Source organism: Phalacrocorax aristotelis, chromosome 4, assembly GCF_949628215.1.
Source record: "Phalacrocorax aristotelis chromosome 4, bGulAri2.1, whole genome shotgun sequence".
Lineage (NCBI taxonomy): Eukaryota > Metazoa > Chordata > Aves > Suliformes > Phalacrocoracidae > Phalacrocorax > Phalacrocorax aristotelis.
The window spans coordinates 13,828,362-13,855,286 of NC_134279.1; the positions used below are offsets into that span (position 1 = coordinate 13,828,362).

General features: G+C 42.1%; 1 protein-coding gene and 1 long non-coding RNA gene across 8 annotated transcripts in view; one reads left to right on the forward strand and one right to left on the reverse strand.

Moving 5' to 3' along the window:
• The window catches only part of ELF2 (E74 like ETS transcription factor 2), a 37,184-nt gene extending 17,144 nt beyond the window's left edge, over positions 1–20,040 (reverse strand). The window contains exons 1-5 of one of the 6 annotated variants that reach the window (XM_075090263.1): positions 19,856–20,040; positions 17,039–17,181; positions 12,175–12,370; positions 10,937–11,102; positions 8,249–8,311 (exon numbers count right to left, since the gene is read on the reverse strand). In XM_075090263.1, coding sequence (XP_074946364.1) covers positions 8,249–8,311; positions 10,937–11,102; positions 12,175–12,246 — 301 coding nt within the window. In that variant the 5' untranslated portion in view covers positions 12,247–12,370; positions 17,039–17,181; positions 19,856–20,040. Of the gene's footprint in view, positions 1–478; positions 743–8,248; positions 8,312–10,936; positions 11,103–12,174; positions 12,371–17,038; positions 17,182–19,855 lie in introns of those variants that run through there. The other 5 variants (XM_075090262.1, XM_075090264.1, XM_075090268.1 and 2 more) reach the window with 5 other exon arrangements.
• Positions 744–5,177, forward strand: LOC142056080 (uncharacterized). 2 transcript variants are annotated; one of them, XR_012660205.1, is made up of 2 exons: positions 744–2,483; positions 3,025–5,177. It is a non-coding gene; the product is annotated as an uncharacterized LOC142056080 (long non-coding RNA). The 2 variants fall into 2 exon arrangements; XR_012660206.1 differs by having other exon boundaries at positions 3,326–5,177.
• Positions 20,041–26,925: the final 6,885 nt, after the last annotated feature.

Consider the following 26,925-nt stretch of genomic DNA (forward strand, 5'->3'; position numbering starts at 1 on the left):
CGCCGCCGCCGCCAGCGCAAGAGTTTAAAAGGGCACCGTGGGGGGGGACGACGATGCACACGCAGGGGAGCGCGGCGCCCCGGCCGCGGCCCCGCGCTGGGCCTGGCCGCTCAGGCAGCGGTACGGCGGCAGTAGAACAGGGGAGGAGGGGACGGCCGGGCTGGAGAGGCGGGAGGACAACCCCACCCTCGCACATACTTCCGGGTTCTCGCCCTGGCCGTACAAACCCCGCAAAACTCGCCCGCCCGCCCCGCCGAAGCTCCTGCGGTGGTGGCGGTGCCGCCCGCCCCGGGGGCAGGTGCCGGGACCGCCGCTGCCGCCCGCACGCCGGGCCGGCCGCTGCTAAGGTGACCACTTCCTGATTGCCCTCCATTGCTTCCCCGGCCGTCGCCGGAGCGCGGCATGCGCCGCGCCTGCACCCCCAACTCACCGCCCGGCGCTCTCCCTGCTCCCGCCGCCGCCCCGCAGCGCAGCTTACCGGCCCGGATAAGAAGATCGAGCTGGTTCGTGGGCCCCTCATGCAGGGACGTCGCCATGTTTACGCTGCCGGAACGGCTTCACATTGACCGGCCGGCGCGGCGGGGCGCGACGCGGCGGGGCGGGCGAGCGACGGGCACGCTCCCGCGGGCGCGCTCCTGTGGGCAGGGCGGGCAGCGCGGGCGCGGGCACCGCCACGGCGCGGCGGCAGCAGCGGGAGCGCTTCCTGCGAGGCAGCGCAGCGCAAGCGATCCTTCCGCCGCCGGCCCCAGACAGGAAGTGCCGCGCCGGCGCTCGCCGCCGCCGCAGCGCGGGGCCGCCCGCGGGCGGGGGAAGCGGCCCGGGCCCCGCCGCTCACTCCGCGCCTCGGGGCGCCACCACGGCCCCGCCGCCCCCGCTCCTCGCCCGGCCCCAGGCGCTGAGCTCCGAGCGCGGCCCGGCCCCATCCCGTCCCACCCGCGCCCCGTTAAGCCAGGACTAGAAGGACCAAGAAACCCCTTCCCGCCCGGAGCCTTCCCCGCGCGCAAGAGCTTCGCGGTCCCGTTAGGAGCAGGTGAACGGCAGCACCTCATCGACCCGGCAAGGAGCCTCGCTTCCCCCCTCTCAAGGTCCAGCAGCCCTAAGAGCTGGACTGCAAGCAACAACGTGGAAGCAAAACAATATCCAGCACGAATCACCTCCAGCTTTCGACAGATCATGCTCCTACTACCCCCTCAAGTCTTTTTAGAAATACAGTTTAATGGCCATATTTACAGACACGTGAAGTCAGGCATTTTGTAGACTTCGCTGATCTATTCCTAGCTGTAAGGAATTAAATTTGTTCATCGCCTCATCAGATAACAAGTGATACCTGCAAGCAAGACCGTTTGTTCTCACACTCAAGCCATGATACATCTAAATGTAGATCCGCGCTAAAGTTTCACCAGCCGAGCTCTTCCCAGCCAGATGCATGCACAAAAAAGGCACTCTCCAGCCAGCTGTGGCGGCACAGAGCTCTCATGCAGACACAGCTTTGCCAACAGCAGCGTGCTCCTGTCAGCTTGTGCTATTCACAGAGGTGGAACGGGCGTGCTAACAAGAATTCCGTCTGTCAGTGGATTTCCACTAGAGGACTCTGCTGTGTTCTGCAGCAGAAGTTGTTCTAGTGGAGAGGAGCCCAAGGGCAAGTAAAGGCACTTTAAGTAGGCACACGCTTGAATGTGCAATAAAGCCTCATCGCCCTTCATTAAAACACCCTCAAGTCGAAGGGGAAACCCTCACGCAGTGTAGTTGAGCCACACCGTAGATTCAGCTTATGAACCCAGTACTGAATTAACTGCGTACTCACGTCACTTTGCCCTGTGTACCTACTGCTGTTAAAAAATCATATTTTACCCACACTTCTCTTGAAGCAGTTAGGTCTGCAGCAATAAAAGACAGAAATAGTTTGTCAAGCTTAGATCCAGATCAAAAGCCGCACCGAGACACTAAACACCTTTGAAGATCCAGACCTGTGTCAGCGGGAGCTCACAGCTACATACTTTGGAAAAGATGCATTCATAGTTTGCTGCCATACTGTAACTCAGTGAGCATTGTTTACTGATTGCAACTCCCAGTCACAAACCAAAGTGTTTGACTCATATCCAAGTCGTTCTCTCTACCCCCTACAGGTAGAATGAAGTTTTGCCAAAGTTATGTGAACTCCTTGAATAAGTATATTCAAGTAATCTACATGTGTAATTTTTGACAAACCCCATGTGTCCAAAATGAAGAATAATAATTAAAAAAGAGTGTAAAACATCCAGCTCTTGGTTCAGTATCAGCCTCTAAGCGGCATTTCTTTACTACTGTGAGCACAGACTCTGCACAGTGTTTGCCAATTCACATGAAATGGACTCTAACAGCTGCACACATTATTCTGATTCTTCCCTCCCTCTGATCATACACAGGGAGAGTATCATTGGATACCCAAGGGATTCCAGTCAGCGGAAAAAAAGGCCAAGCCTCTGCACTTTCAAGATTATAATGTAGCAACTAAAATAAATCTATAAAGTGATCGTTTTGACCTGTGCCCAACTTATTTATACCTGTATAGTATCAAAGCATAGCACTGTCTTTAAGGAGGAAGGCTGTTTTCCCCAAAGGTCTGCAGTTCTGTCTGTTTAAACTATACAATTTCCAGTATTGATTTGTCATGCTAATAAAATCTAACTATTTCAGGGGAAAAAAAAAAAAAAGACAGTCAACAGGGGAAAAAGTGAACAGGCAATTAAAAGAGAAAGCTAAGGCCTCCTTTCTAGGCAGAAGGCTAACAAAGAGGGACACTAAGTCTACTCAGAGAGTGGTGGGCGGCCCAATGAGGCAAGAAATATTTACTGTAATGCAACGGGACCACACAAAATGCAGAGTAACTTATGTTTCTCTGGCATGAAAAAAGCAGGAAAAAACCCATATAGAAACAGATCCCAAACAGCATCAGTCTTTGTCAGACAGAAATTTATTTATTAGCCTTTTTTTCTGGTAGAGAGTACAGAGACTAAGCTTTATTGTAATTTTTTAAACCACAAGCTCAGCTGTCAAGATAGCCAGGTAGACCCTACATGCTCATCGCATGCTACATCTATGAACTGCCAGGAAAAAAAAAAGTCAACATGTTCTAATATGCAGGAAAGCTACCATTCAAAACTACGCTCGTGGCACACAGGAATGTAGCAAGGGTAAGTCTTAAGTAATTTCAAGACAGTAACAAGTAATTGCACTTTTAGCTGACAGCACCTCCATCCCTGTGTACTTCAGAGTCTTTGGTAGATAAGGAACTTGGACAACCTGAACACCCAAGTGATTTGTCCCCATACTTGTATCAACACAGGAGTAAAATACCTATCAACTCATGCTTTCTTGTTACGGGATACAGACAACTTTGTTCACATTAAAGGAAATAAGCTTCCCTTCTTGTCTGCAATATACACCAGATAAACTTCATCCCGACTATTTTTGAAAAAGTGAAAGACAACTCGAGAGAAGCAGCTGGATGGGATTAACTGCATGCAAGCACCAGATGCAGAAATTCAAAATATGAAAACCTGGAAGGTTTCAGCAGATTTGCAAAAGTGGATGGGAGTGGGATCATCAATTATCTTAAGCATTTCCTTGAACAGTCCTAAAAACTACCACAGCATTCAGTGGTTATGGAGTTACTGTCAGCCGCCTCCCCTCCCATAGCCTCTGCGCCAAGTTGCCTTCCCACAATTCTGACAAATACACTGAAAACATGCTCCGGTAACAGACCATAGTTTCGCTTGGAAAACTATTTCATAAGCTTTGTAACTTGAAACACTAAAAGTACAACCTTCCAATGGCACCTTTTTCCTTCACTGACAGCAAATGATGAATCAGAAAGAAAAAAATCATATACTTAACTACTTTTAGCCACAGCAGATTCCAGCTGTATTCTACCATGATAAACCTACTCTGGGAAAAGGCAATTGTCAAAAAGCAGTTAAGCAGTTACTTATTCTTACAGAGGTGATTTGTTTAACTTCAGTTATGTAAGTAGTCAAGGGTAGACAGCAATCTCTGAGGGTAGTATTTGCAGTCTACATGAGAAATTGCAAATGGTAACAGGAAAAATAATGAATTGCCAACCGAACTGAAAAGCTCCAAGTAACTTCAGAAGTCCAGGCATGCCCTGTCCTTGAGTGGCAAAACTGCCTGCAAATTTTAAATAGGTACAGAAAGTCAGTTTTGCCCAGGACCCTGAAGAAATTAACATCTAATAATTACAGAAGTAGTCACTGTCCTGAACAGCAGGCTATCAAACTGTTGGTAGTTATTACTGCATTGCAAGGGTAACGATACAAAGAAACACTTTTAACAGTTAGATTCCAGAAACACGCAAGAAGATGGAGCAGTCTCCTTTATCAGCACATCAGCATAATCATTACCTTCCACTGTGGATTCCAGCAAAAGTAATAGCAAAATAACCACAAAGCATCCCTGGGGGAACCAGGGACTGCTGAGGAAAGGGGTCAGTGACCATGCCAAGCTTGTCTTCTTGACTACACCATATGATACCACAGCCATGAGTCTGTCACAATCTGCATCTTCAGAGTGGACCCAGGATCCTGGTGTCACTATTCATATGGCAACTAGTGATTCCACACAGAAAAGCAAATGTATTCTCAGGACTTGATGCTACCTTTGACAAAGAGAGGAGGACTTACTCAAAACAGCAAGTGTTCACATTCCAGCATTATTACTTGTGAATGTGGAATAAGAAAAATTTGGCTGTCCCCCCCCAAAAAAATTGTATATGCAGTTCCCTGCCTTATAATGAAATCTTTCATTTCAGGGCAGTTTAGCAGACAATTACAAATCAGGTATTTGCATAGCACATTACATGATTTTACAAAACTGACAGTATTTGAGGATAGTAATAGGTTGGCACAGGAACCATGCAACTGTTGAGCAATTTCTCTGTTCAAGACCTAGCACTTACAATTCCTTAAGACCTCCCTGATAACAACAAAAGTCTATTCTATAAGCCCACTGAATTTTTAGCAAGGGCTAAATGTCCTGCTCAAACACATATGGCTTTACTGTGATCCTAGAATTTGTCACCAACTACAATCTCATTCTAATATGCAGATCACCTTTAAAAATTATGAAAGTTTGTCACTATATTTTTGATCAATAAAGACCACTGAACTCTTGTGCGCTCATACCGTGATGGCTTTGGCACGCCGTATTGCACTCTCATTTCAAGATACAAACCACAAAATTTTCAGCTTACATTAGTAAGATGCTGTGGCTGCATCTTCACAGTAACATCCTACAATTTCTCATTCCCAGCAGCAACTCCAGCTGGAGTTGGGAGTTTAGAGGAGAGCGCATCTGCACATCTGAAGTCCAAACCATGATGTCCCACATTAGCAAGCCGTTCAATTAGCCTCACATCAGCCTCAGAAAATAAAAATTATGCCCGAAATGTGTAGTTAAATTAAGCTTTATTACAAAATACTTAGTCTTGCAGTGTTCTTTCAGTATGAATAGAGCACTGAACACAGCAGAGCAGAAACCCACAGTCTAGAAAGAACTGGACATCACAACCAGGCTGTTACTGCTACGTAAAAATATTATCATCCATAGAGCAGCTGCCCAGCTCTTTCCATTAATTTCTCAGAAAAGGAAACAGCAGCAAAAATGACATAAAATTTAAGTTGCTATTGAATTTTGTTTCTGAATTAAGAATGTTACTGGGGAGAGATGTATACGCCTTTGGCATAACTGCTCCAAGAGCCAGACAATAGCATGTGCAATAGGAGGGAGATAATTTTGTTTCACTTGCATCAATATTTAACTAGGAAAAATGCGATGCATTTCTTGGCAGGGTGAGAACTCACACCAATGTAGCAGCAGCATGGTGTCAAAAATAAAATCAGCTCACATTCAAAGGATAAATTCTTAACCCATGAATGTGTTAGAGGCATCTCATTCTTGCAGTAGAACAAGTACTGCATGTAAACTTTTAGCTTGCTTTTATCTGAGTAATGGGCCCCATCTTCACTCTTTGAAGGCAGCACCAACAAGCTGAGAGCTTAATCAAGTTGTTAGAATGTCCAAACTCATTTGCAGTCAGCACAGTCTTCTCAAGCAAACTGCTCTCCACTTTTAAAATTCTCATCAAGCTGTCAGTGCAAGGAAATGAAGTTCAATCAATAGGGTATGTCAGCACTACCAAAACATACAGCAGATGTTCGTGTTAACTCATTTTTTGTAAGAGGCAGTTTAATCAAATAATGTCTGGACAGAATGAATGATAACATTGTTTTGCTTATCCCTTACATGCATATGCCATCATCAAAGGTAAGATTCTAACCAGATCTAATACTGAACATGATATTTTACAACTGATAAAAACTTATCTGAGATTAACAAAAAATTTAAGCTATTATAGACAAACATACCATCTTTGTTGTCTTTGTACCTCAATATATTTCCATCAGATCGTAATCCTGGAGGGGCTCATTTTCAGATCCCCATTTTTTCACGCAGATCTTCTACCCCCCTGTGGCAATAACATTTTTAGAATTAAAACAGACTTTCAACTTGCACCACAGGGAGGATTTCTGATGGAACATCAAACCAAAAAATGTGGTGACAGTGCACAAGTCGAACGATATCTCAACTTCTCAAAAGCAATAGTTTTGTTCCCTCTTTAATCCTGAAGTTGTGAGAAAAAAATCCCAAACCTCTACTTGCCACTTCGATGATTAATAAAAAAATAAGGGGAAAATTACTATTGATGTAAGAAGTTAGATTCACTGAATCAGTTAAATCAGGGTCTATATTGGCAATATGATTTTTGGTATATTTCTCACAGGGATCAAGCTTTACTGTACTTACAGCAAATTTCACTTAATAGCTGCCTACTATTCAACAAGACTTGTAAAAAACAAACAACATTGGTCTTGCAAATTCATCATAAGTGAGGTAACACAGAAGAAAAGTAGTACCAGTGCAGGCATAGCATCAGTACGAATGGAGTTCAGAAAGTACTAACCAATTTTAATGGCAATGTTCCAGATAATTTGGCATTTTTAAAACAGCATTACCCTACTTAATATTCATCTAATGCCTTATTTGACTAAAAGACTAGGCATCATCCATGTATAAGATCTGCAGGTCACAGCTGTGGTACCTTCAGCACTGCATGTATGGTAAATCCAAAGATTAGACTACCCCATCAACACACCTACAGATCCACGTTATGGGTTCTGTGTCGTGACAGACAAACAGGACTATAGCAACTGTTAATCTCAGAATGACTGCTTCTTTAAAAAGAGCAGCTTCTGCTGTTAAAGGTTTTGCTGAATAAACCCTAAAATTGAAGGGCTAATTACTTCAAGGACAGATAACTACTCGGAAATGGAAGCCAAGAGCATTTGTAGTTTCATAAATGCAAGAAGTTTTTTAACACAAAACAGCATTACAGATCCTGATTCTGCCCTTGGACCCTTGACAGTCCTTACAGTCCACACAGTCTCAAATCCAATCCCAGAACAGCAAACCACAAATAGAACCACTCAATGGACAGCACAAATCATCTCTTTAGTGTCTGAAGTAAATCTTACCACATCAGCTACTGCACTACATTTATCACAAAGGGTACTGATCCCTATCTTTGAAGGCCAGATTAATGATATGTTTTACTAAATTATGCAGCTTTAGATTAACTACAAAGTAGCTCGAGGCTCTTGGAACAAGTAAGTTGTAACATTGTAAAGCACGTAAATCAGTAGGCATCGGAATTGCCAGTGGACTGTAACAAGAAGTGAAAAAAAGAGAAATCAGGTCCATGGCCAACAGTAGAGATGCAGACAACCAGGCACGTGTTATGTTATGTGGATACGTATCATTTCAAACACTGCCAAGACTTCAAGACGGGTTTTTAGTATTTACCAAGCTGTCTGTAGACCCTAGAACCACAAAAGGTATTAAGCCTACTCATTCTTGGTGTAACAACCATACGTTTATCAAATAATGTGAAATTTTTTGGAGCTATTAATTCTGACATTTATGACACAGAATCAAGACTAATTTAGCAGCAATGGATTTTTCTTCTAAGATACACAGAAATCAAATTGTTGCAGCTAAATTAGAATCATTAGCATAATAAAGGTATGTACTTCATAAAATTAGCATCTTAAAATACCCTTTGAATAAACATTATTATACTTTGTTTACTTGTTTCTGCACTAGCCTGCTTTCTCATTAACATTTACTATGGTACCTTTTACCACCTCTCCAACATGAAATCGCTTCCTACCCACAGCCCAGTATCTCTTCCCCTCCCCTACAAAAAAAAAAAATAAAAAAAGCATTCAGATTTACTCTCTTGCAACTCATTGCTAATAATGGCACATTACCAAAATAAATGTTTCTTGGGGCCTTTATACTTTGTCTCCACCCATTTTACCTCTCTGTATGAGCAATGAAGTCATAAAGACTCTTGGCTGTACCAAAATGTGTCAGTGAAAATATATGCCCCGCAAGAGTGCCTCCCTCAGAACAGCCTAAACCAAGCACTTCTTTCATCAACGCTAGATACAAGTTCTGTGCAAAAACCTTTACTTGCTGTCATGTGTAATCACACCATGAAAACTGTACCAGATTAACAGTGCATATATGATACAAATAATAATGAAAAGTTGGCATACAGGAATGGGTGCACGAGGGGAGATTACCTCTCTCCCCAAAGACCTTTGCAATCACAAATTATAATATTCATTAATAGTTTTTAAAATCTTAATTAGATTTTAATTTCTCCTCTATGCTACTGTAAATTGGCTTTTTAGTGCACATGACCTTTAATTTCTATATCAAAACTATTAAAACAAAGTTTTAAATATTTGAACTGGTTTTAGTAATATGCTATTATACTAAATATTTAAGGACACATTAACGTCAAAGTTGTTGTGAAATGAAAAAACAATGAAACACAAAAAACCACCACCAAACTATCTCAGTCAAGACACATCCCTTAAAATCTCCAGCCACAAACTCACCAAATGATCATAGCAGCTGCCCTATAAAGACTGTACTTCCAATTACCAACACTTTGAAGCAGCCACATCTCTTTCTTTGAACAGTAGCTTAGAAAAAAAAAATTCCTACAGAAGAGCTACAGGTTTTTAATTGTCATTTCCACCAATTTATTGTGGCCAGAAAATGATACTTAAAAACATACATAGTTCATTTGCAGCAGCTCATTATCCTAAAATAACTGTCTGTTAGCCATTAATCCACCAAAATATTACAAGAAACAGCATATTTAGTGTTTTTAAAAAAACACTTCTAAATGTAAAAGCCTTCGAAGTATAAGCTCCTAAAGGTTTTCAAATACAAGTTTAATCTAATTTATAAAATTCAGCTTCTTGGGAAGAACACCCTCACTTCTCACTTACCTTAACATTAAAGGTTTTATTACCATAGTAAAAGCCTAAAAAAATGTATTTAATATCTTTTCTTTACATTAATTTGTTGAACTTGTAATTAGCATATTTAATTCAAATTGCATTTGAGTAAACTGGAACGTCAAGTATTCTCACAAAACCTGAACCATTAGTTCACGCACGTCTTACGAAGTTGATGCACTTGATTTTTGATGCAGTGCTACAGGAGATTAACATCCAGATTCAGAGAGATGTGTGAGCAACTGCATCCACTGTTTAGGTAGAAATCTGAACTGAAAACTACCTAATCTGATGGGAATGCACATATATTTCCTGGGCTGCAAAGTTAAGCAACTGAGAGAAGAGTCTCTCAACTTTTTTTGCTTGCCTGACATCATGAATTCAACTCTAAATTAGGCAGCCCAGGGAGAGGAACATACGCTATCCATGTTCTAAGTCAAGTGGTCTCACTAGGTCAGTGCAAGTGCCCAAGAGGACCTGTTCTCCCTTTGGTGCTGTTCTATGTATTCCCTGCCCCAGCACTCACCAGGCCCTTGGCTGAGCCATGTCAACATGCTAATCCAGCAGAAAGTTAACCCAACATAAACACAGAACAGCTGTGGGTTTCCCTGCTATTTTTTTCTTGCAAAATTAGCATACTGAAATGGGTAAAAAAGGTTCAACAGATATGAGAAGTAGCAGAAGAAAGCAAGTGGGAGGAACAGGAACTGCAGCACAGCAACAGCCTGGCAGTCAGATGTAATTAGGCTCCCAGAGGAGCATAACTTTTGTTTCTTCAGACAGTTTAAATAGGCTTTGGTCCCCCTCAGAAAGTTCACAGCTCCTGGTCCCGTTCTTTGGAGAGAGGTGTATAGAAAGAGACAGGCTTATTGCTAAACAGGTCAGCTGCTTTAACGCCAAAGCTCTACTCCCTTCTTCATTTGTAACTTGTTATTTTACCATATAACTGAGTTTATTTCAATCCATTAAGCTTTTTGCCCATAAAAAGACAGTCCAACTCTATTCCCCCCAGCCATGTACTCCTGTCACTCAACCAGCAATAAAACTGCTGTTGGACCAAAAAGGCCGGATATCAAGCACAGAGCTCACGGGAAGGGGGAAGAGTTGGAAGATAGGGTGAATAGAGCCTCACAGTCCATACTGCCAGCTGCCCTGCAGTTATTTGGCTCAGATACATTGCAAAATTAATTCCTAACCAGCTTCCTGCACAGCTGATTTTTAAAACTTCAAAGTTTAGTTGTCTAGTTAACCCCCTGCATAAAGATGTAACAAAGGTATAAATGAAGATGCACCTACTTACGAGGATACACGGTGTTACAATGCAGCACCCTGAACGTAAGGTGATGTTTTTACCTGCCAAGCCCCAACCCTGTCACCACTGAAGCTAAATAAAACTTAAGTTTAGATCAAAGAGATGTGAACCCAGGTCAGGATCAAAGTCACACTCCTCAGGGACTTCTAAAAGTAAGAAAATCTCGTGGAAAAAAAATTTATAAGTCATCTACCTGTTTCCACAGTTTCAGTCTCAATTTCTTGTTCCTCTGCTACATCTTGCATCAGGTAAGTCTCGTCATCATAAACCAGGACCTGAGCAGCATAACCCTGTTCTAGTCTGGCACTAGGAACTGGCTCCACAATCACTGCTGGGAATTCAGAGACTGCCTCATTTTCCTACAGAAAGAAATAAATGAAAAAAACCAAACATGCTCTAAATACTGGACTGTTGAACTCTGCATCAGTATTTTCCTCTTATGCTTTTACATATTTTATGGAATAATGATAATAATTTTAAGTATTTTTAAAGGAATTTTATTCTAAAGCAAGAGATCAAAGAAAAAAAAAAAAGACAGCTTATCATCCACCAAAGGGACCTTCCTGAACCTCAAAGATATCTTCCTGGCTTTAAGCACTTGAATTTTAAAGCATCAGACAGCTTTAAGACAATGAAAAAGAGCAAGCTTTCTAATTAACACAGTCAGCCGTGGAAAGTATTTCTTCTCCCTCTGCTCCACAAAAGATAATCAAGGCTTTGCGTGTGTACTGCAACATGCCTACATCTGACCTGTATCTTATGAACGCTCATGTTTTGGATTAAATACGTAAGCTATCACAAAAGAACTGGCTACTTCAAAGCCCATATGCCTATCTCTACTTATTTAAGGATCAAAATGCCTGTAACAGCACATTTAATGTTAGAATGTTGCAGAAGTGGAACCCTGCCGGATTTAATTTACTATGAGCTACAGGGTAGTAGAATATATTTATTATTTGTTGTTAAGAATGCAAAATATGAGCAAAGCCTACGTGTGTTATTAATAATAAATTAAATTAGATTAAATAATTTAAATGTTAATATGTGTATTATTAATACAAATAATATAACGACAAACAAACGTTCCAAAGTTGGCTAACTTTGAAAAAGGTCCTTGTATCGTTCCGCTCATCTCATTCTACACCTCAGGACACATCCGAGATCTTTAAAGAGATGCTTAGTATAGAATTTAATTCTGTAAACCCAGTCTACAGTTGTACTGCAGACTTCAAAACTTACTGCTTCCACTTCTCTGTGATAATAAAATCTTCTAATAAAAGATATTTGAAAAATGGAATGCTCTCTTCCTCCTCACACAATCTCTAGTCTGTTTCACTTGCTTTCACAGCAAGTTTACAGTGAATTTTTCTTCCAAACTAAGACAAAAGGTGTGAAGTTTGTTAGTAAATAAATTATATTTATTCTTCTAACCTCTTGGGGTTTTATTCCATTGCTGTCGAACTCCAGGCCAGGGCCTCCAGTGTCAATGACGGCTGATGTCATGGTGCATCCCCTGAAGACGCTTTGAATGCTGTTATCTATCCTGAAGACAGCAATGCTGATAGCCTGAGGTTATCAAAGGCTTAAATTCACAACCCACTGCTGTTAAACACCTAGGCAGAGGTGGCTGAAACACAAAATAGATTTAAATAAGTTTTTTGCATAGTTTATATTCAAAAGTCTTCCAACGTTTATGAAAGCTATTGCATGCTACATCTCTACATCAAAAGAGGGCATCAGTGAACACAACAGAAGTGACAGCATGTGCTGACCTTGGTGAAGTTAACACTGAATCCTGCCATACAACACAAGCTTCACGCTAACTTTTAATATCAAAGTAACACAATTTTGGTTTGGTTCTTTGCAATTTGTTAAATTTCATGCAATTCTAAAAACAAATAATATCCTTAGATATTTTTCATTGACCAAAATCATTAATTTCTCACTGAGGTCAACTATCAACTAGTTTTTTTGAGATGTACATGTGTTTGAGTTAGTGCAGCTTCTCTAAAGTTACTGTTTTCCTATTAAATTAGGAGAATTTTCAACTACATTTTCTTCTTTGTTCTACTAGTTTCATGGTCATTTCATAAAGTTTCACAAAGCTTTCAAACATACTGCCTTTTTAAAGCAATGTATGTATAATCACATCTCACACATACCCCATTTCTAATCTACAGTTTTCCTTGAAATAAAAAATATTACAGCAGTTCCTGGTTTTTTCCTATATAAGAAATTCTTATGAGTAAAAAAAAAAGTAGTTCCACATCATAACACTTTACTTTGGGTATATATACCATGGACTCATTGAACTTCCAAAGATACATAACCTCCACCTTCGTTAATTTCTTTAAAGCTAGATGAACAGCAGTGCTTTGTTTCTAAACAACTGCTATTTATTTATTCTGAATAAATATTATTACTCATATCCTGTCTTTGGAAGAGACAAAGAATCTGTGTTCATAAACTTCAGGCTGTGAGGAGCAGTTTACTACTTCAAGATGCAAACTAAGATTTTTGGCTTCTTAGCTGTACAACAGAAAGCACATATTCCACGTGAGACATAAGAACCCAATCTGATATCAATTATCCTTGTAAGTAACTCCATGGAGATCAATACTTTATAACGGGAGCCAGAATTTAGCCAACATTTTAAATAAAATCCATCCATTTAGAAAGCTATCACAACCACTGAAGTCTGCAACAGGATCTTCCAACACATACTGAAGGAAAAATTTATAATTAATACTCCAACGGGTAAACTCAATAAGCCTGCTTTTCAATAGCAGGCAGCCAGCTTAAACTAAATTAATCTTGTACACATAAGGAAAAGCTAGCTCAGATTCGTGAAGAGTAACTGGGCTTCCTATGGGCATCAAAATCTTTATACGCACAATAGCTTAGGTATACTAGTAAAAATTACAATTACTGATCTCCCCAGCTGGACGACAACTAAGCAACAAAGTCAACAAAAACACGATGCAAAAACTGTTCAAAACCTTTTATTTATGGAGGTATTAAGGATCCTTCGGCACACCATAAAAATATGCTCAGAAAGGCATCATTTATGTTGCCATACCAACAAAACCACACCAAACAAACAAAAAAAAACCAAAAAAACCCAGCCCACTCCAAACAAAAAAAAACCCTGACACAACAGAATAATAAATTAATCTTTTTCACCCTTACATACGAAAGGGAGAATAAATTTGGATAGCAGCTTTCTAGGCAATTAATCCTCATTAAATAAAACTGAAGAACATGAGATCATCTTAAATCAATGTTATAGTAGCAGCAGAATAAGCACAAGATATATTCCAAAAAAAGGGAAAAAATATGCAATTTAAAAAAAAGGCATTTTTTGCTTACATAGGCAGTCAACTTGACATGAGAAAGCATGATTCATACCTAAAAATATTTCATATGTAATAGCACAAAAGAACCCCAACACAGTAATACTTTATTTTCCATTGTTTCATTTGTAAAGCTAGCATCGCTTTTTGATTATCAATATTTTCCTTGATGAAAAAGAAAGCACAGACCTCCTCTGCTCCCCAAGCAAGATTCAAGCTGGAAAGTCTTTAACAAGCATCCTTGGAGCCATATACACCTGTCACACTCCGGGCTTTTAGTGCAAAAAGCCTACTCCTTACCTGCCTATCAATTACCACATTATTTCAGAAGTCTTTAACTTTGGAAATATGTAAAGTAGAGAAACAGCTGTTTATGAACACACTAAAATAATCAATCAGGAGGAAAAATTTAAATATCACTTATACTATAAAAAGACTTTTTTCTTCTTCTACAGTTTTCCATCTACATCAGCGCTAGAAATACTGCCAAGCAATCATAACCCAAAAGAGAAGTCCAAACAGTGTAAATTATTTTAATTTGGAGGCACAGCCTCCAACCAGTTTCAAACATCAGCATTATTCCTGCAACTCAGACATGTATCTATGTAAGAACATACAGCGCTTCATGCAGTACCTTTGCATAGCCTAAGCATGTCACAAAGCTAATTTGGTTTTCATGCAGTATATTAATGCAAATAAACAATCACATACCAGAGCACACATACTATGTGTTCATATTCTATGGACTATAATCCCACACAGGTGGCCAAACAGCTGCCAAATTGTAGCAACTGAAAGCACTTAATACTACATATTAGATCAGGTTATGTCAAAAAATTGCTATTTCTGTCGCCTAGGTTAAAAGAAGTTTAGATGTCTTCTGTGCTGATTTATCTTTACATGAATTACCAAAAGAATTGAAGATAGGGCACAATGCAGGACCATAAATAATAATCCTCATTTTCCAGTTCCAGTAGAAATTCATAGTGACAACTTTACAGGGGAAAATATACAGAAGAATGAGTGAGATGCTAAATCGTAGCATTTGTTAAAAGGATGGTATCTTTAGACTGGTGGCACAGAACAGCCCAGGCAAGGAATAAAAGAAAGGCCCAGAGTCTATATATAACAGGATTTGAACTTGATACTAAGAGTCTTCCTGTTCAGCAACCTTTTCAAAAACCTGACAGGGTGGGGAAAAAGGCCAGCCCACTCACTGGCCAGAAAGTGGGAAGTTAAGAGTTTCAGTTCTGTCTGGTTTAGAAGTTCTAAGTTAAAACAGACACCAAATCACACCCCACACACTGAAGTGTACATTAGGTCCCTGCAGATGCTCCCCTTCCCTTTTCCTAAGCAGCAGGAACAGTCCTTGTGGAAGCCTTTTTGCTTCTCCCTCAAATTTCAGTAGAATAGTGAATATATTTCCCATCCTCTCCCTAGCAAGTCACAACTAACTTGACTTCTGTAAAAGGCAGAGACTGCCTAGTCACTTCCAGAAATCAGTTCCAAAATCGCAAGACTAACTGAGACAAAAAGGACAAAAGGCAATTAGACTCAGATTCTTAAAGTAAGAGATGATTCACGTTTGTAAGAAACCAGGTTATCCCTGGTGACACAATTAGCCAGCATAGAAGCTGGTTCAAAGTATGACTATTTTTGAATTACAGAACATGCAGGAAGATTTAAAAAAAACAAACATCAAAAAGCCACACACTACAAGTACAGGTACAACAACAAAGAAAAATATGGAACGACATCAGAAGAAACAAAAATATCTAACATTTCCAGAAGAGATGACCAGATCATTTTGTTACAGATCTCACATCCACTCTTGTGCTTCCTGGTCATGGAAAATTCAGAGAGAAACTAGTTTCAATACATTTGGAATATCACTTACAACAGGGAAAACAGCTTTACTGCATCATCCATTATTTTTATACATGTCTCATGGGAAAAGAAAAATAAAAGTCTAGGTGCTCCTACCCTCGAAGAAATCAAAACCAAAAATCCAAATCTTGAAGCCACATTCTTTGCCTCAACAGCAAAAAGTTTCTAACTGTTCACCACTACAAAAGACACAACAAAGCCTCAAGTTTTTGATAGTTTCCACTGGTGAAGAAGATCAGTTACAGCATGTACATCTTCAGAGGCTACATGGCACTCATCACAAAGGCTGCAAAATACCAAACAGTTTATTCACATATTTAACAGTACATTTATATGTCCTACATTATGTACCTGAGTGTCTGCCTACAAGAAATCCAAACAGTCCTCTTATGTTTTCAGCACCTACCAGAGAAGCTTAAAACCTCTTCAAATCACAACTGTGACAAACGCGTAATAGTCCCACAAAACCCACAATCTTAAGACGATCCCACTGTGCATAACCACCTATCCAGTTAATAGAGAAGCAAACACATAGCTCAACAGAATTAAAAATAATAATTGAAAAAACAGTACGGAAAGGATGGCAGCATGTCACCTCTACTAGGCCAGACTCAAAAGTGAAGTTATTTAGGGCTGGTTTCAAAACAAAACTCTAAATATAAATCTGCAAATAGCTTTAGCACACTTTATTTAAATTATAAAACAAACAAGCAAATGAAAAATCAATGCTTAAAAAAAAAAGATGCACACACTTGTACCCAGATATGAAAACAAGACAAACATGCAGAAGACTAGGCAGGAGTGACCAGAGGCAGCTGCTCCCACAGCACTCTGAAGAAATGTAAGAGCACTTGGAACAATGTCCCCCTTTTATTCAGCTGGCATCCCAAATCCTGAGGAGAGATTTATGCAGATACCTACACAGATACAACCGCAAGAGCAGGACTGCAGCCAGCACGAGCATCAGACACAATTTTTTTCAAAAAGGCTTTCCTTTCGTTTAATCAAAAAAAAGCTAAGGAAGTCAGCTTGAAAATTAAATTACTTATACATACAGAAGATATGGCCAAGATCACTGCAGAATCCCATTAACTATAACAAGGCTTCCAAGGGTACAAAGGTGGTCTTTCATAGGCAGCTCCTCAAATACACCCGTAAATGTCACTATCACTCTAATGCATATAAGCCATAGCACACACTGTAAAAAAAAAAATATTATGTTGACTGAAAGTTCTTTTTTAAGACATTTTCCCAGATAATTTTTACAGCTCTGGCTAACTGATTCACACAGACATTTGTGGAAGAAATAGTGAATTAACTTTTTTTTTGAAGCCCACAACAAGTCTAAAAACTGAAAAATTAAGTTACTGCAAAATCTGACAGAGAAAAAAAATAATTTGTAAATGCTCAAAAAGAGGATACAAAGTGAATCTTTGCATCCACAACTTCAGGGGGACAAAACAGAAAATCCATGCAATTTATAGTACCTTATAAATTACCCCAATCGCTAAATGCTGCAGAAAAGGAAATCAAAATGAGGCATCATCAAGACAATTAGTCCTGGCCACACTGTACTTCAGAAGTTTCCATACAACACAGCAATAATTTTATAGCTGAATGCACAGAAATTAATACATGTGATCAAATTAATGTTGTACCAAATCCAGTAAGAAACTAGAGGAACTCCTTCCATGCATATTTACCCAAAGTATGCTCTGAAACATCAAAAGCTAAAGCTGATGAGCCCCAAAACACATAAGCTTATAATCACTTAAAAACTATTAACGTTCTGCAAAAAGCTTTCTGGCTTCAGCAGGCTTCTTCTGGACCTTCCCGTATTTCATCCTATTAGCAGGCTCTCTTCCCACTGCTCTCTATTTAAAGATCCCCTGAAATCTTCTCCCTCTGACAGACGTCCCATACGTGTACCCTACTTTGTACCAGCCCTCCTCTCTCCAGCGTGCCAATTGTTGGTCCTTAACATCCATTTCCACTCCCCCACAACCCAGAGTAGGGAGCAATTATTCATCATTTTACATAATAGAAGAGCAGAGATGGATGAAATTAAACAGTAAGAATGTGGGGTTAAAAAAAAAAACCAGAGCAAAACAAAAAAAACAACCAAAATCCAACACCCAAAAGGAAGTAGTGCACACAAACTATGTAATTCATTTTCATAGGATATTCTAGAGATCAAAAGAGTAAGATTTACATTAGACAGCTTTAGCAAGGTAATGCCCCCAAATGGCTACGCAACTATTAAACACAAAGATGCACACACAGTCTGAAGTTTAGGGACCTTCTGAATGAGGTATTACCAAAACCTGAGATGGAAAGAGTATATCATTGAAGGTACCCTACAAAATAACCATCCTGTTCCCAGAACCCTTCCTAAAGCAATTGATCCTGTTCACTTTTAGCGATGGAGCGAGGGGAGAGGGAAGAAGAGGATCTTGGATCAGACCCATTACATACAGCTTTGTAGGCTTATATTTAATTTCTTTAAGACTCTTGAAAAAAAGTTAAGTTTTGTGGTAACAGTCACCAACCCAGATGTCTCCTGCAGTACTCAATATAACAGATGGCTTCATGACATCCCCTCTCAAACAATGATGTGGGCTTTTCAACATACCATAATAACAGACATTTCCATAAAGTGATATGAAACTCTCCTGTTCTCCAAGCTTTCCACAAATCACCAATGTCCACACTTTTGCCTCATTTCAAAGTAATAGAGCAAAACATGTGATTTCTACTTTTCCTTTAGGCAACATATCTGAATTGCTTTGAATTTTTATTGTTAGACTGTTGTTTTCATGAGTGTCGAGAATTCTCTGATACTTGTACTCCTATATCCCTGGGCTCATCTTCGTTTCATGCTGTTTGTCTTGACTAACTAGGAAGCCCTCAGAGTTTGATGCATATATACACTCATCAGAAAGTGCCAAAAAGTGTTACACTTACATTGCAACAAAGGTGAATAATTACCAGCACATAGAGGGCAGGCAACTTCAAAGGACGACAAGAGCTGAACCTAGTGGGCTGAGAACCCTCCTCACAAATTGATTGTTTTTAAACTGAAAGTTGGTAAGGTTTAGCCGTCTTTGCTAAAGAAGCGACTGGCCGTAAGGGAGGGAACATGCAGAACTGGATTATTTAAGTGGGGAGAAAGAGAGGTGCGAGGACAAATCCAGAACGGCAACAGACAAGCATGAGCACCAGAGCAGACCCAGCACAGCGTTCTACGGCAAGGTACAGTTAGAAATACGCCAGACCTCAGCTATTTAGCCAAGATGCCACCGGAGCGGGCGGCTGGAGGGGAGAGGGGCGGGCAGGCGGCTGCAGGCCCGGCGGGGCTGCCCCGCCGCCAGCCCGGGAGGAGTGAGCACGCATGACAGCGGCTGGCCAGCACCACCCGGGATGCCATGTTCTCCCGACACCCTGCGTAAACAAGGCACTGCCCCGCTCCGCTCCGCCCGGGAGGGGCTGCGCGGGGCCCGGCCCAGCAGACCGCGCCCGCCCCGGGGCCGTGTTTACACTGACAGCCGCCGAGAGCCGCCCAACGCCCCCTTCGCCGGCGGGGCGGCAGCCGGCGGCGGGGATGGGGGTGGGGGGGTGGGCCAAGGGCCGCTCCGCGCCGCCCAGCCCCGCGCGAAACCGAAAGTGCAGCCAGGGGCAAGGGAGAGAGGGGACGAGCCATCGGAGCGACCCTCGGCCCCACCACACCGGGGCCGCCCCGGGGACGGGCCAGTCCCACGGTCCCCTCACAGGGCGGACGGGCAGGCGACCGTCCGCCCGCTCGCTCCCTCCCTGTCCGCGCCCGTCCTGCCCGCAGCGGCGTCAGCAGCAACGAGCCGGCGCCGCGCCCTTACCGTGCCCGTACGCCGTGAGGCCGCGTCCGTCGCCCGCCGGGGCCGGGAGGCGGTGGGCGCCGCCCGGGCAGAGCCGGAGCCGGGGGAGGGCGAGGGCCGCCCCACGGCGGGAGGGGCGGGCGCAGAGGCGCAACCTGCCCGGCCCCCGCCGCCGCCGCCGCCGCCCCCCCCCCGCCCCCCACCCCGCGCGGCGCCGCGCCGCCGCCGCCTCTGCACATGCTCGCGCCGCCCGGCGCGCGGGGGCGGTGCAGGCATGCGCGGCCGCCTCGCGCCTGCGCAGAGGCCGGAGGGGGCTGTTGGGCTGCGACGGGTTGCGGCCGGCGCGAGGCTCCCTCAGGGAGCGGCGGCGTGTGGGGAAGAGTCCCTACAGCCCCCTCCCTTCCCTCCCTCCACCGGGCGCGGTTCGGGTCTCCGTGCTCAGGGCCCAAGGGGACAACCGGCGGCAGGCAGGGTCCCGGTGACCATCAGCCGTGGCCCTGTGCCAGAACCGCTGCCCGCTTTCAGAAGTCCTTCCCGACGTTTGCATACAGCCCCAGAGGCGTAATTATTTTCTGCAATTGATTTTGGCACTTAGGAGAGCGAGCTGTCCACGTGTCCAAGCAGCTACAGAGCCTCAGGCATACAGAACTGATTTCAGCCAGTGGCTTGTAGGGGTGTTATAATTAATTTAGCCTTCAACGGAATTTCAATCAAAGTTTACAATTTATTGAATAGAGACAAGCAAGCAGCGCTGGATGCACGGGGGATCCTTCCGCCTAACGTGCATACTGTCATACAAAATTACAGGGTTTATATAACAATTAGTAAAAACACGCCTAAGTTTACACTCATTGGTCAGTGATAAGCATCCCACTTGCCGTTGGTCAGCCGTCACTCTCCTTTGTAGCAGGGTGTTTCCACTGTTAGTCCTTGAAGTTCTACTGAATTGTATCTTTTTAGGAGGCTTCTTGTCAATGCAGCATTCATTGCTAACGCCCTCTTGACTGGCCTAAGCAGGTGTTAGTTTCTACTCCTAACTAAAATTCTTTCTTAACAATTAACTTAAATCGCCAATCAACATTCCAACCATTAAGACAATTGAACGGCCCTCGGTTACACAAGCACAAACCCATTAAGACAGTTAACAAGTCAATTGAACGGTCAAATTCTAGAGGGTCACACTTCACCGTGTGACTCTAGCATTGTTCCATATTGACACGAATCAGATGAACACGTTTTACAGGGGCAATGCTGAAATGTCAGTTCTGTGATTTCTTTGATCACAGCCCTCTCTCTTAGAGCCCATAGTTTTTGCAAATAGCCAAATTCTAATGCAGCATTTGTTACTCTTGTCAATATGATATACATCCTTGCCAGGTCTTGCATCATTGCTCACAAACCAAATGTGCATTGAGGCCGAAATGATCTAGCCTGGTCCGAGAGGCTTAGGGCAGAATTGGTCATCTTTACAAATATTGGGCTTTAACCATGATTCACTTTTTTAGATTTCACAGTAATAAACCAAAGAGCTGAATTGGAGGCATTACATTTTCATTACAGACAAAAAAAACCAACCCACCACATGGCCAAGGAGACTTTCAACACTGCAAAGCCACTGTCTCAAAAGGAACTCTAGGCTGAAGGTTTTCTGTTCAAACCGATCTGGTCCCCCTTGTGCCTGTACATTGTAGAAGTGCAACATGCTCCTTTTTAACAGGAGCCCATGGCACACTGAGCAGCAGTACACTGGTAGTACACAATCACACACATGCTTCTCACCTTCATCTGCATGCAAAAGCACTTCTCTGCCACCTCTCAGTTTCCATCTGACTATGTCTACTGCTCCCTTGGCATCAGCTTCCTTCCCTAAGGAAATAAGATCTTTCAGGTGTCTTTAGGCCCTCCAATCAAAATGGCTTTTACAGGTTATGTACAAACTGCAGTTTTCCAGGATATATAACAAGGGCAGTTATTTTCCCCAGGAACAGCACAAACATCTCCCTGACAATAAAGGTAGCCCTAAAAATGTGAGGCCTGCACCCTGAAGCATGGAAACATTGGAGGTTCTTTCCTTCCAAGGAGGCACCAGGCAATATTAATAAGAGGCTGCTGGTAGCACCATCTATTATGTAAGTGGCCACTGCTGGGGTGTAAACTTAAACTTGCCATCACTTTATATTTATTACACATATCATAGCAAAATTGGTGTCTTGCCACACGCTAAGCTTGCCAGACATTTAATAATGTTTAATAAGGCCAGACATAAGGCATACACTTGGATGTTGTTAATTACAGAATTTGCTATTAGTTTACATTAAGCAATATGAAGTTTCAGCTCTTTAAAAGAAGAGAGATCACCTTTAGAACATTTGTTTAAAAGGAAGTATCAAACTATGCGGGGAAAATTTTTCATTTATTAGCTGACATCCATGTTGCTGCTAGGAATTACAAAATAGTGTTCAGTGTTTGTATATTAGAAAATGTAATTATTTTAATGTTCTAACATGCAAGCATGCAAGTCATATCAACAAAGGTGTAAAGTTAAAATCTCATAGGCAGTGGATGGTGGAAGCTCACATTTAATTGGCCTTGGGCTTAGTTCAGAGATAGCAGTTGACAATATAAAATCAATGAAGACTACTTATAGCACAGAAAAGAGCAAGTCAAGAAAAGGGTAGGATATTGGGAGGAAAAGATTCCTGGCAAAAATTGCCTTGTTACAGACTGGAGATAAGTCTAACTGAGCAGGAGTTTTAGACCTCCATTCCAGTTGTTTTGCAGCCTGGCAGACCTAAGTGCTGCCAGCTTTATCTTTAGTGCTTAATTACTCCCAGTTTGACATGCTTACTCCTTTAGTTGTTTTGTTTGTTTGTTTGTTTCCTCCTTCTTCTTTCCATGGGTCCAAGTTAAAGTTCAGAAAGAGAAGAAAACCTCTTGCCATGGTCCTTTTCATGGAGAAGAATCATAGACTCATTAAGGTTGGAAAAGACCTCTAGGATCATAAAGATCAACTGTCAACCCAACACCCCATACCTCCTAAACCATGTCCTGAAGTGCAATGTCTATGTGGTTTTCAAACACCTCCAGGGATGGTGACTCCACCACCTCTCAGGGCAGCTGGTTCCAGTGCCTGACCACTCTTTCAGTAACCATATTTTTCCTAATACCCAATCTAAACCTCCCCTGGCGCAGATTGAGGCCATTTCTTCTCAACCTATCACTAGTAACTTGGGAGAAGAGATCAACAACCACCTCACTACAACCTCCTTTCAGGGAGTTGTAGAGAGCGATAAGGTCTCCCCTCAGCCTCCTCTTCTCCAGGCTAAACACCCCCAGCTCCCTCAGCTGCTCCTCATAAGACCTGCTCTCCAGACCCTTCACCACCTTTGTTGCCCTCTTCTGGACATGCTCCAGCACCTCAATGTCCTTCTTGTACCGAGGGGCCTTGAATAGACAAGAATGGACAGCTTCTTTCAAAACATGGGCCCACCATCACCCAAAAAAAAGGCAGACAAACCAAGGCTGCTTTTACATCTCAGCAGCTCCTTCATGGAGTCACGGGGCATGAGGTGACACGGCCACCATTTAGCCATGCTCTAAAGACTGACTTTAAGTGGTCCCTTCTGTAATGCTGATATTCATTTTCCTGCCACCTGGCCTGTGCAGTCCTCTCTTTATTCAGTTTTTCTCCTCTCTCTGATCGGATGCCACAGGACAAATGTTTCAGCACCCCTTAATCTAGTTTATTTACGTGACTTCCACTTCTCACTTCTTCTCATAACAGGCTGAGCTGCACAGCTGTTTTCAGTGGAAGTTCAGCAGCACCTCTCTAGGAGTCATGACAACTGCTCTCTGCATGTACAGACCTGTGCTTCTCTGCAGAGAAAACCAGCACTGGTTTGAGATAATCACAATGGCATCTTCATTTCTTTCTCTGTTGCAGCTTCTTTTTATTTTTTTAATGAAACTAGATTAAATCTTCATATGGAAATTTGTATTTCTTTCAGGAACAGTTCTTTCTGGTTTACCTTAAGCTAGTTGGAAAGCTATGCTGAAAAATATTAAACATCAATATGAAAAAAGCAGGGCCACCAAGGCATTTGGATCAGTTTAGCTGAATGATTTTTGAAGTTATGTGAGTGATGTGGTGATATATTAAAAAAAATGACAAAAAAAGAGAATAGTAGCCCTTTTTACGCCCTCATGAAGTAGACCTGCAGTCAATTTAAAACTGCTATTGCTGGGATACTGCTGTGTGATAACATGGGGTCAGCAGATCAACAGATGCTTCTTTGCCCCTTTTGGATATAGAAAGCTGCAGTCCACATTGCTTTTTAAACGTTGGTCCTCAAAAGACTGTAGCCTAATTCTATATGCTGAGCTTACTGCCTTTGATTGTTCAGATAAAAGGGGAAAGTTACATTGACTCAGACCCAGAAGTATGACCCAGAAGAAATGACCCAGAAGAAATAAGGGAATGAAGGTCCCACGACCCTTCTGTCAGTCAGTCCATTCTATAAATCATTAATGAAGTAGCAGTAACTCTACAGGTATAATTACGGTTTTATTCCTTCCTAGCATAGACTTCCAGAACATTCAGATTTTGTGAAAACTCTAGAGATAAAGGTAAAAACTATTGATAATTTCTAATCTCAAAATGTCAATATTTTGGGGTCTTTGGGGTTGTTTTTTTTTTTAAATTTTTACATGAACTTTTAATAGACTCCATCTTGTGCTTATAGGTCATAGGAAAGCATCCTGTTTTTTGCTGTGCAATATTCCAACACCACTAAATTAAGCTACATTTTAGCCTAAGGAAACAAGCTTTATTGTGACCTCGCTATCTGTGTGTACATCCATCTCTCTATCACTCCTTTCCCTTTGACATTATTTGCCAATTTCAGATGGATTTTATAAAAGGGTAGGGATCTCAAAGATAAGTTCCTATAAGTTTCAAGAATGCAAGTATCAGAGCAGGGGAGACCAACACCCGTGTGGGTCCCCATGAGAAAGCAGCTATTTTTTATGCTGACCCACAGCAGCCACCTGATGTACTGACATGCACCTAGCTGTGTACCAGCTACAGCAATGGTATTTCTTAGCTGACTTGCTTTCTCCCCTGCTTTAAAAGAAGGCATTTGAGGTATATGGAGGTGTAGTGGAAAGCTGGTGGCACTACAGGATTAAAAAACATGAGGAAAGCTTGGTGGGCAGCAGTGAAAGGACCACATAGGTTACAGCTGGGCTTACAGAGTTAAAGACATAAAGATAACAAAGGAACTTGCATCTAGACCACAAATCCATGGTAAACCAAACATTACAGCAGAGCTGGCTTTGTATATAGCTATGGGAAATGTGAAGCTGAGACACGTGTTAAAAGGGCTTAAGAGGCATCCTAATGGAAGCCCTGCTTTGTCTTGGATACATACCATGTTACCAATTAATTCTAAACCTATAAACAGCATTTTCAGGGAAGTCCAAAGCATTAAATTATCCAAAATAAAGGTAGCCTGTAGAATTCAAACCCCAAATCCAATCCCTATCCTTGCTAAAGTTAACAGATGGATTCCAGGCTATTCATTGTCAGTCTGCTACAAGGGATGTTACTGGCTGCTGCTTTACACATTACTGAAGCTGTCTCTGCCAGCAGGAAGGACGTTCTTGCTGGGCCACTTGGGATGGATAATTCGTTGTATGTATTGGCCCCAAAAGCGATCCCTTCACTAGCACAACTCCAAAAACATTTGAGTGGTCTTGCTTTTATATAAAGTGACATCTATGACCCTACCAAGCCCTCACAGGAAAAAAAGTATTACACTGTGAGCTCAGAGCCCAAAGGTTATACCTGGTGGAAAAATATCACTCAGAACAGTGAGAAGCAGGAGTAGCCTGGACAGTGTCATGTTCTTGAGTCGCCGTACCCCAGCGCAGAGCAGACACAAAAGGCAGGAGACCTGTTCCTCATCTCTCCTGCCAACAGAGTTTTATGCAGTGGACCAACTTGAACAGATCCGAAATGGAGAAGGCAATTTTGACACGGTACTGATCACCAGAACAGATCTTTAGCACCAGTCCCAGGCAACTGCAGGTAACAACACCACAAACACTGAGTCCAGAAAGGGCCACTGGGTATCTATTTCATGTGTAACAAAGCAAGAAATGTTTCCCCAAGTCCTTGTAGAAAAGGTGGACAGGTATGACAGACAAGCAGTGGAGGATAGCACCAGTGCTTTAAAACCCTGCCGCGGCAAGGTGTCGGTCAAACAACTGGTCATTTCTAGAAAGCAAATGGGTACCCACACTTTACAAGGGCAGGCAGCCCACCTCCCGCAGCCACATCTGCCCGTGGGGCAGGGGGAATACACCTTCCCAGCCCCAGACCGGGGATCAGATTAGCTTGGCACACACAAGCAAGGCTCACCAGCTTTTGAAGTTATTTTTGCAGGGATATGGAACCTAATTTGAGGTCTATAGATCTGATGATTCACATATTTCTATTGCCAAGCATAAATATCAGATAAATAAAGGTTCCATATGTGAAGAATTCTAGATCTGACAGTTTTAAGGCAAAGTTTCAGACTTCTTGTTGCCCCTGATTGCAAGGTTTCTGGGCTATGAAGACATGTGGCTAGTGTCAGCTTAACTCAAACTTAAACTTCCTTGATTTTATTTGTGCTGTAGGCCACTAAAGCAGCTTATATTTTACAGGAAAGTCCTTTAAATTGCATGTCTAATCCTAATCTTTTCTGAATTCATTCTATCTCCTTGATAATTTCCCCTTAATGGCCTACAAGTTAGAAGAAAATAAAATAAAACCTCAAACCAAAAAAGCAAACACACACCCTCCTTTCCTTAAAATTACAATGCTGCTTTGTTTGCAAAGTAGGTTAAGTGCAAGAAGCTTCAGATCCTCAGTGTTGCAGGGGTTGTAACACCACTAATTGCGTGGGAGTGATGCGATTAGAGCAGGGGAGCAATGCAATGCTGAAACAAGCCCTTACCCTTGAATAAGTTTGTGTTGCTTTTAAGAAAGCAGGAATTACATGGATATGAAGGAGGAAAGCCTGCAGCAGTTTGTTGCTGTTAGATAT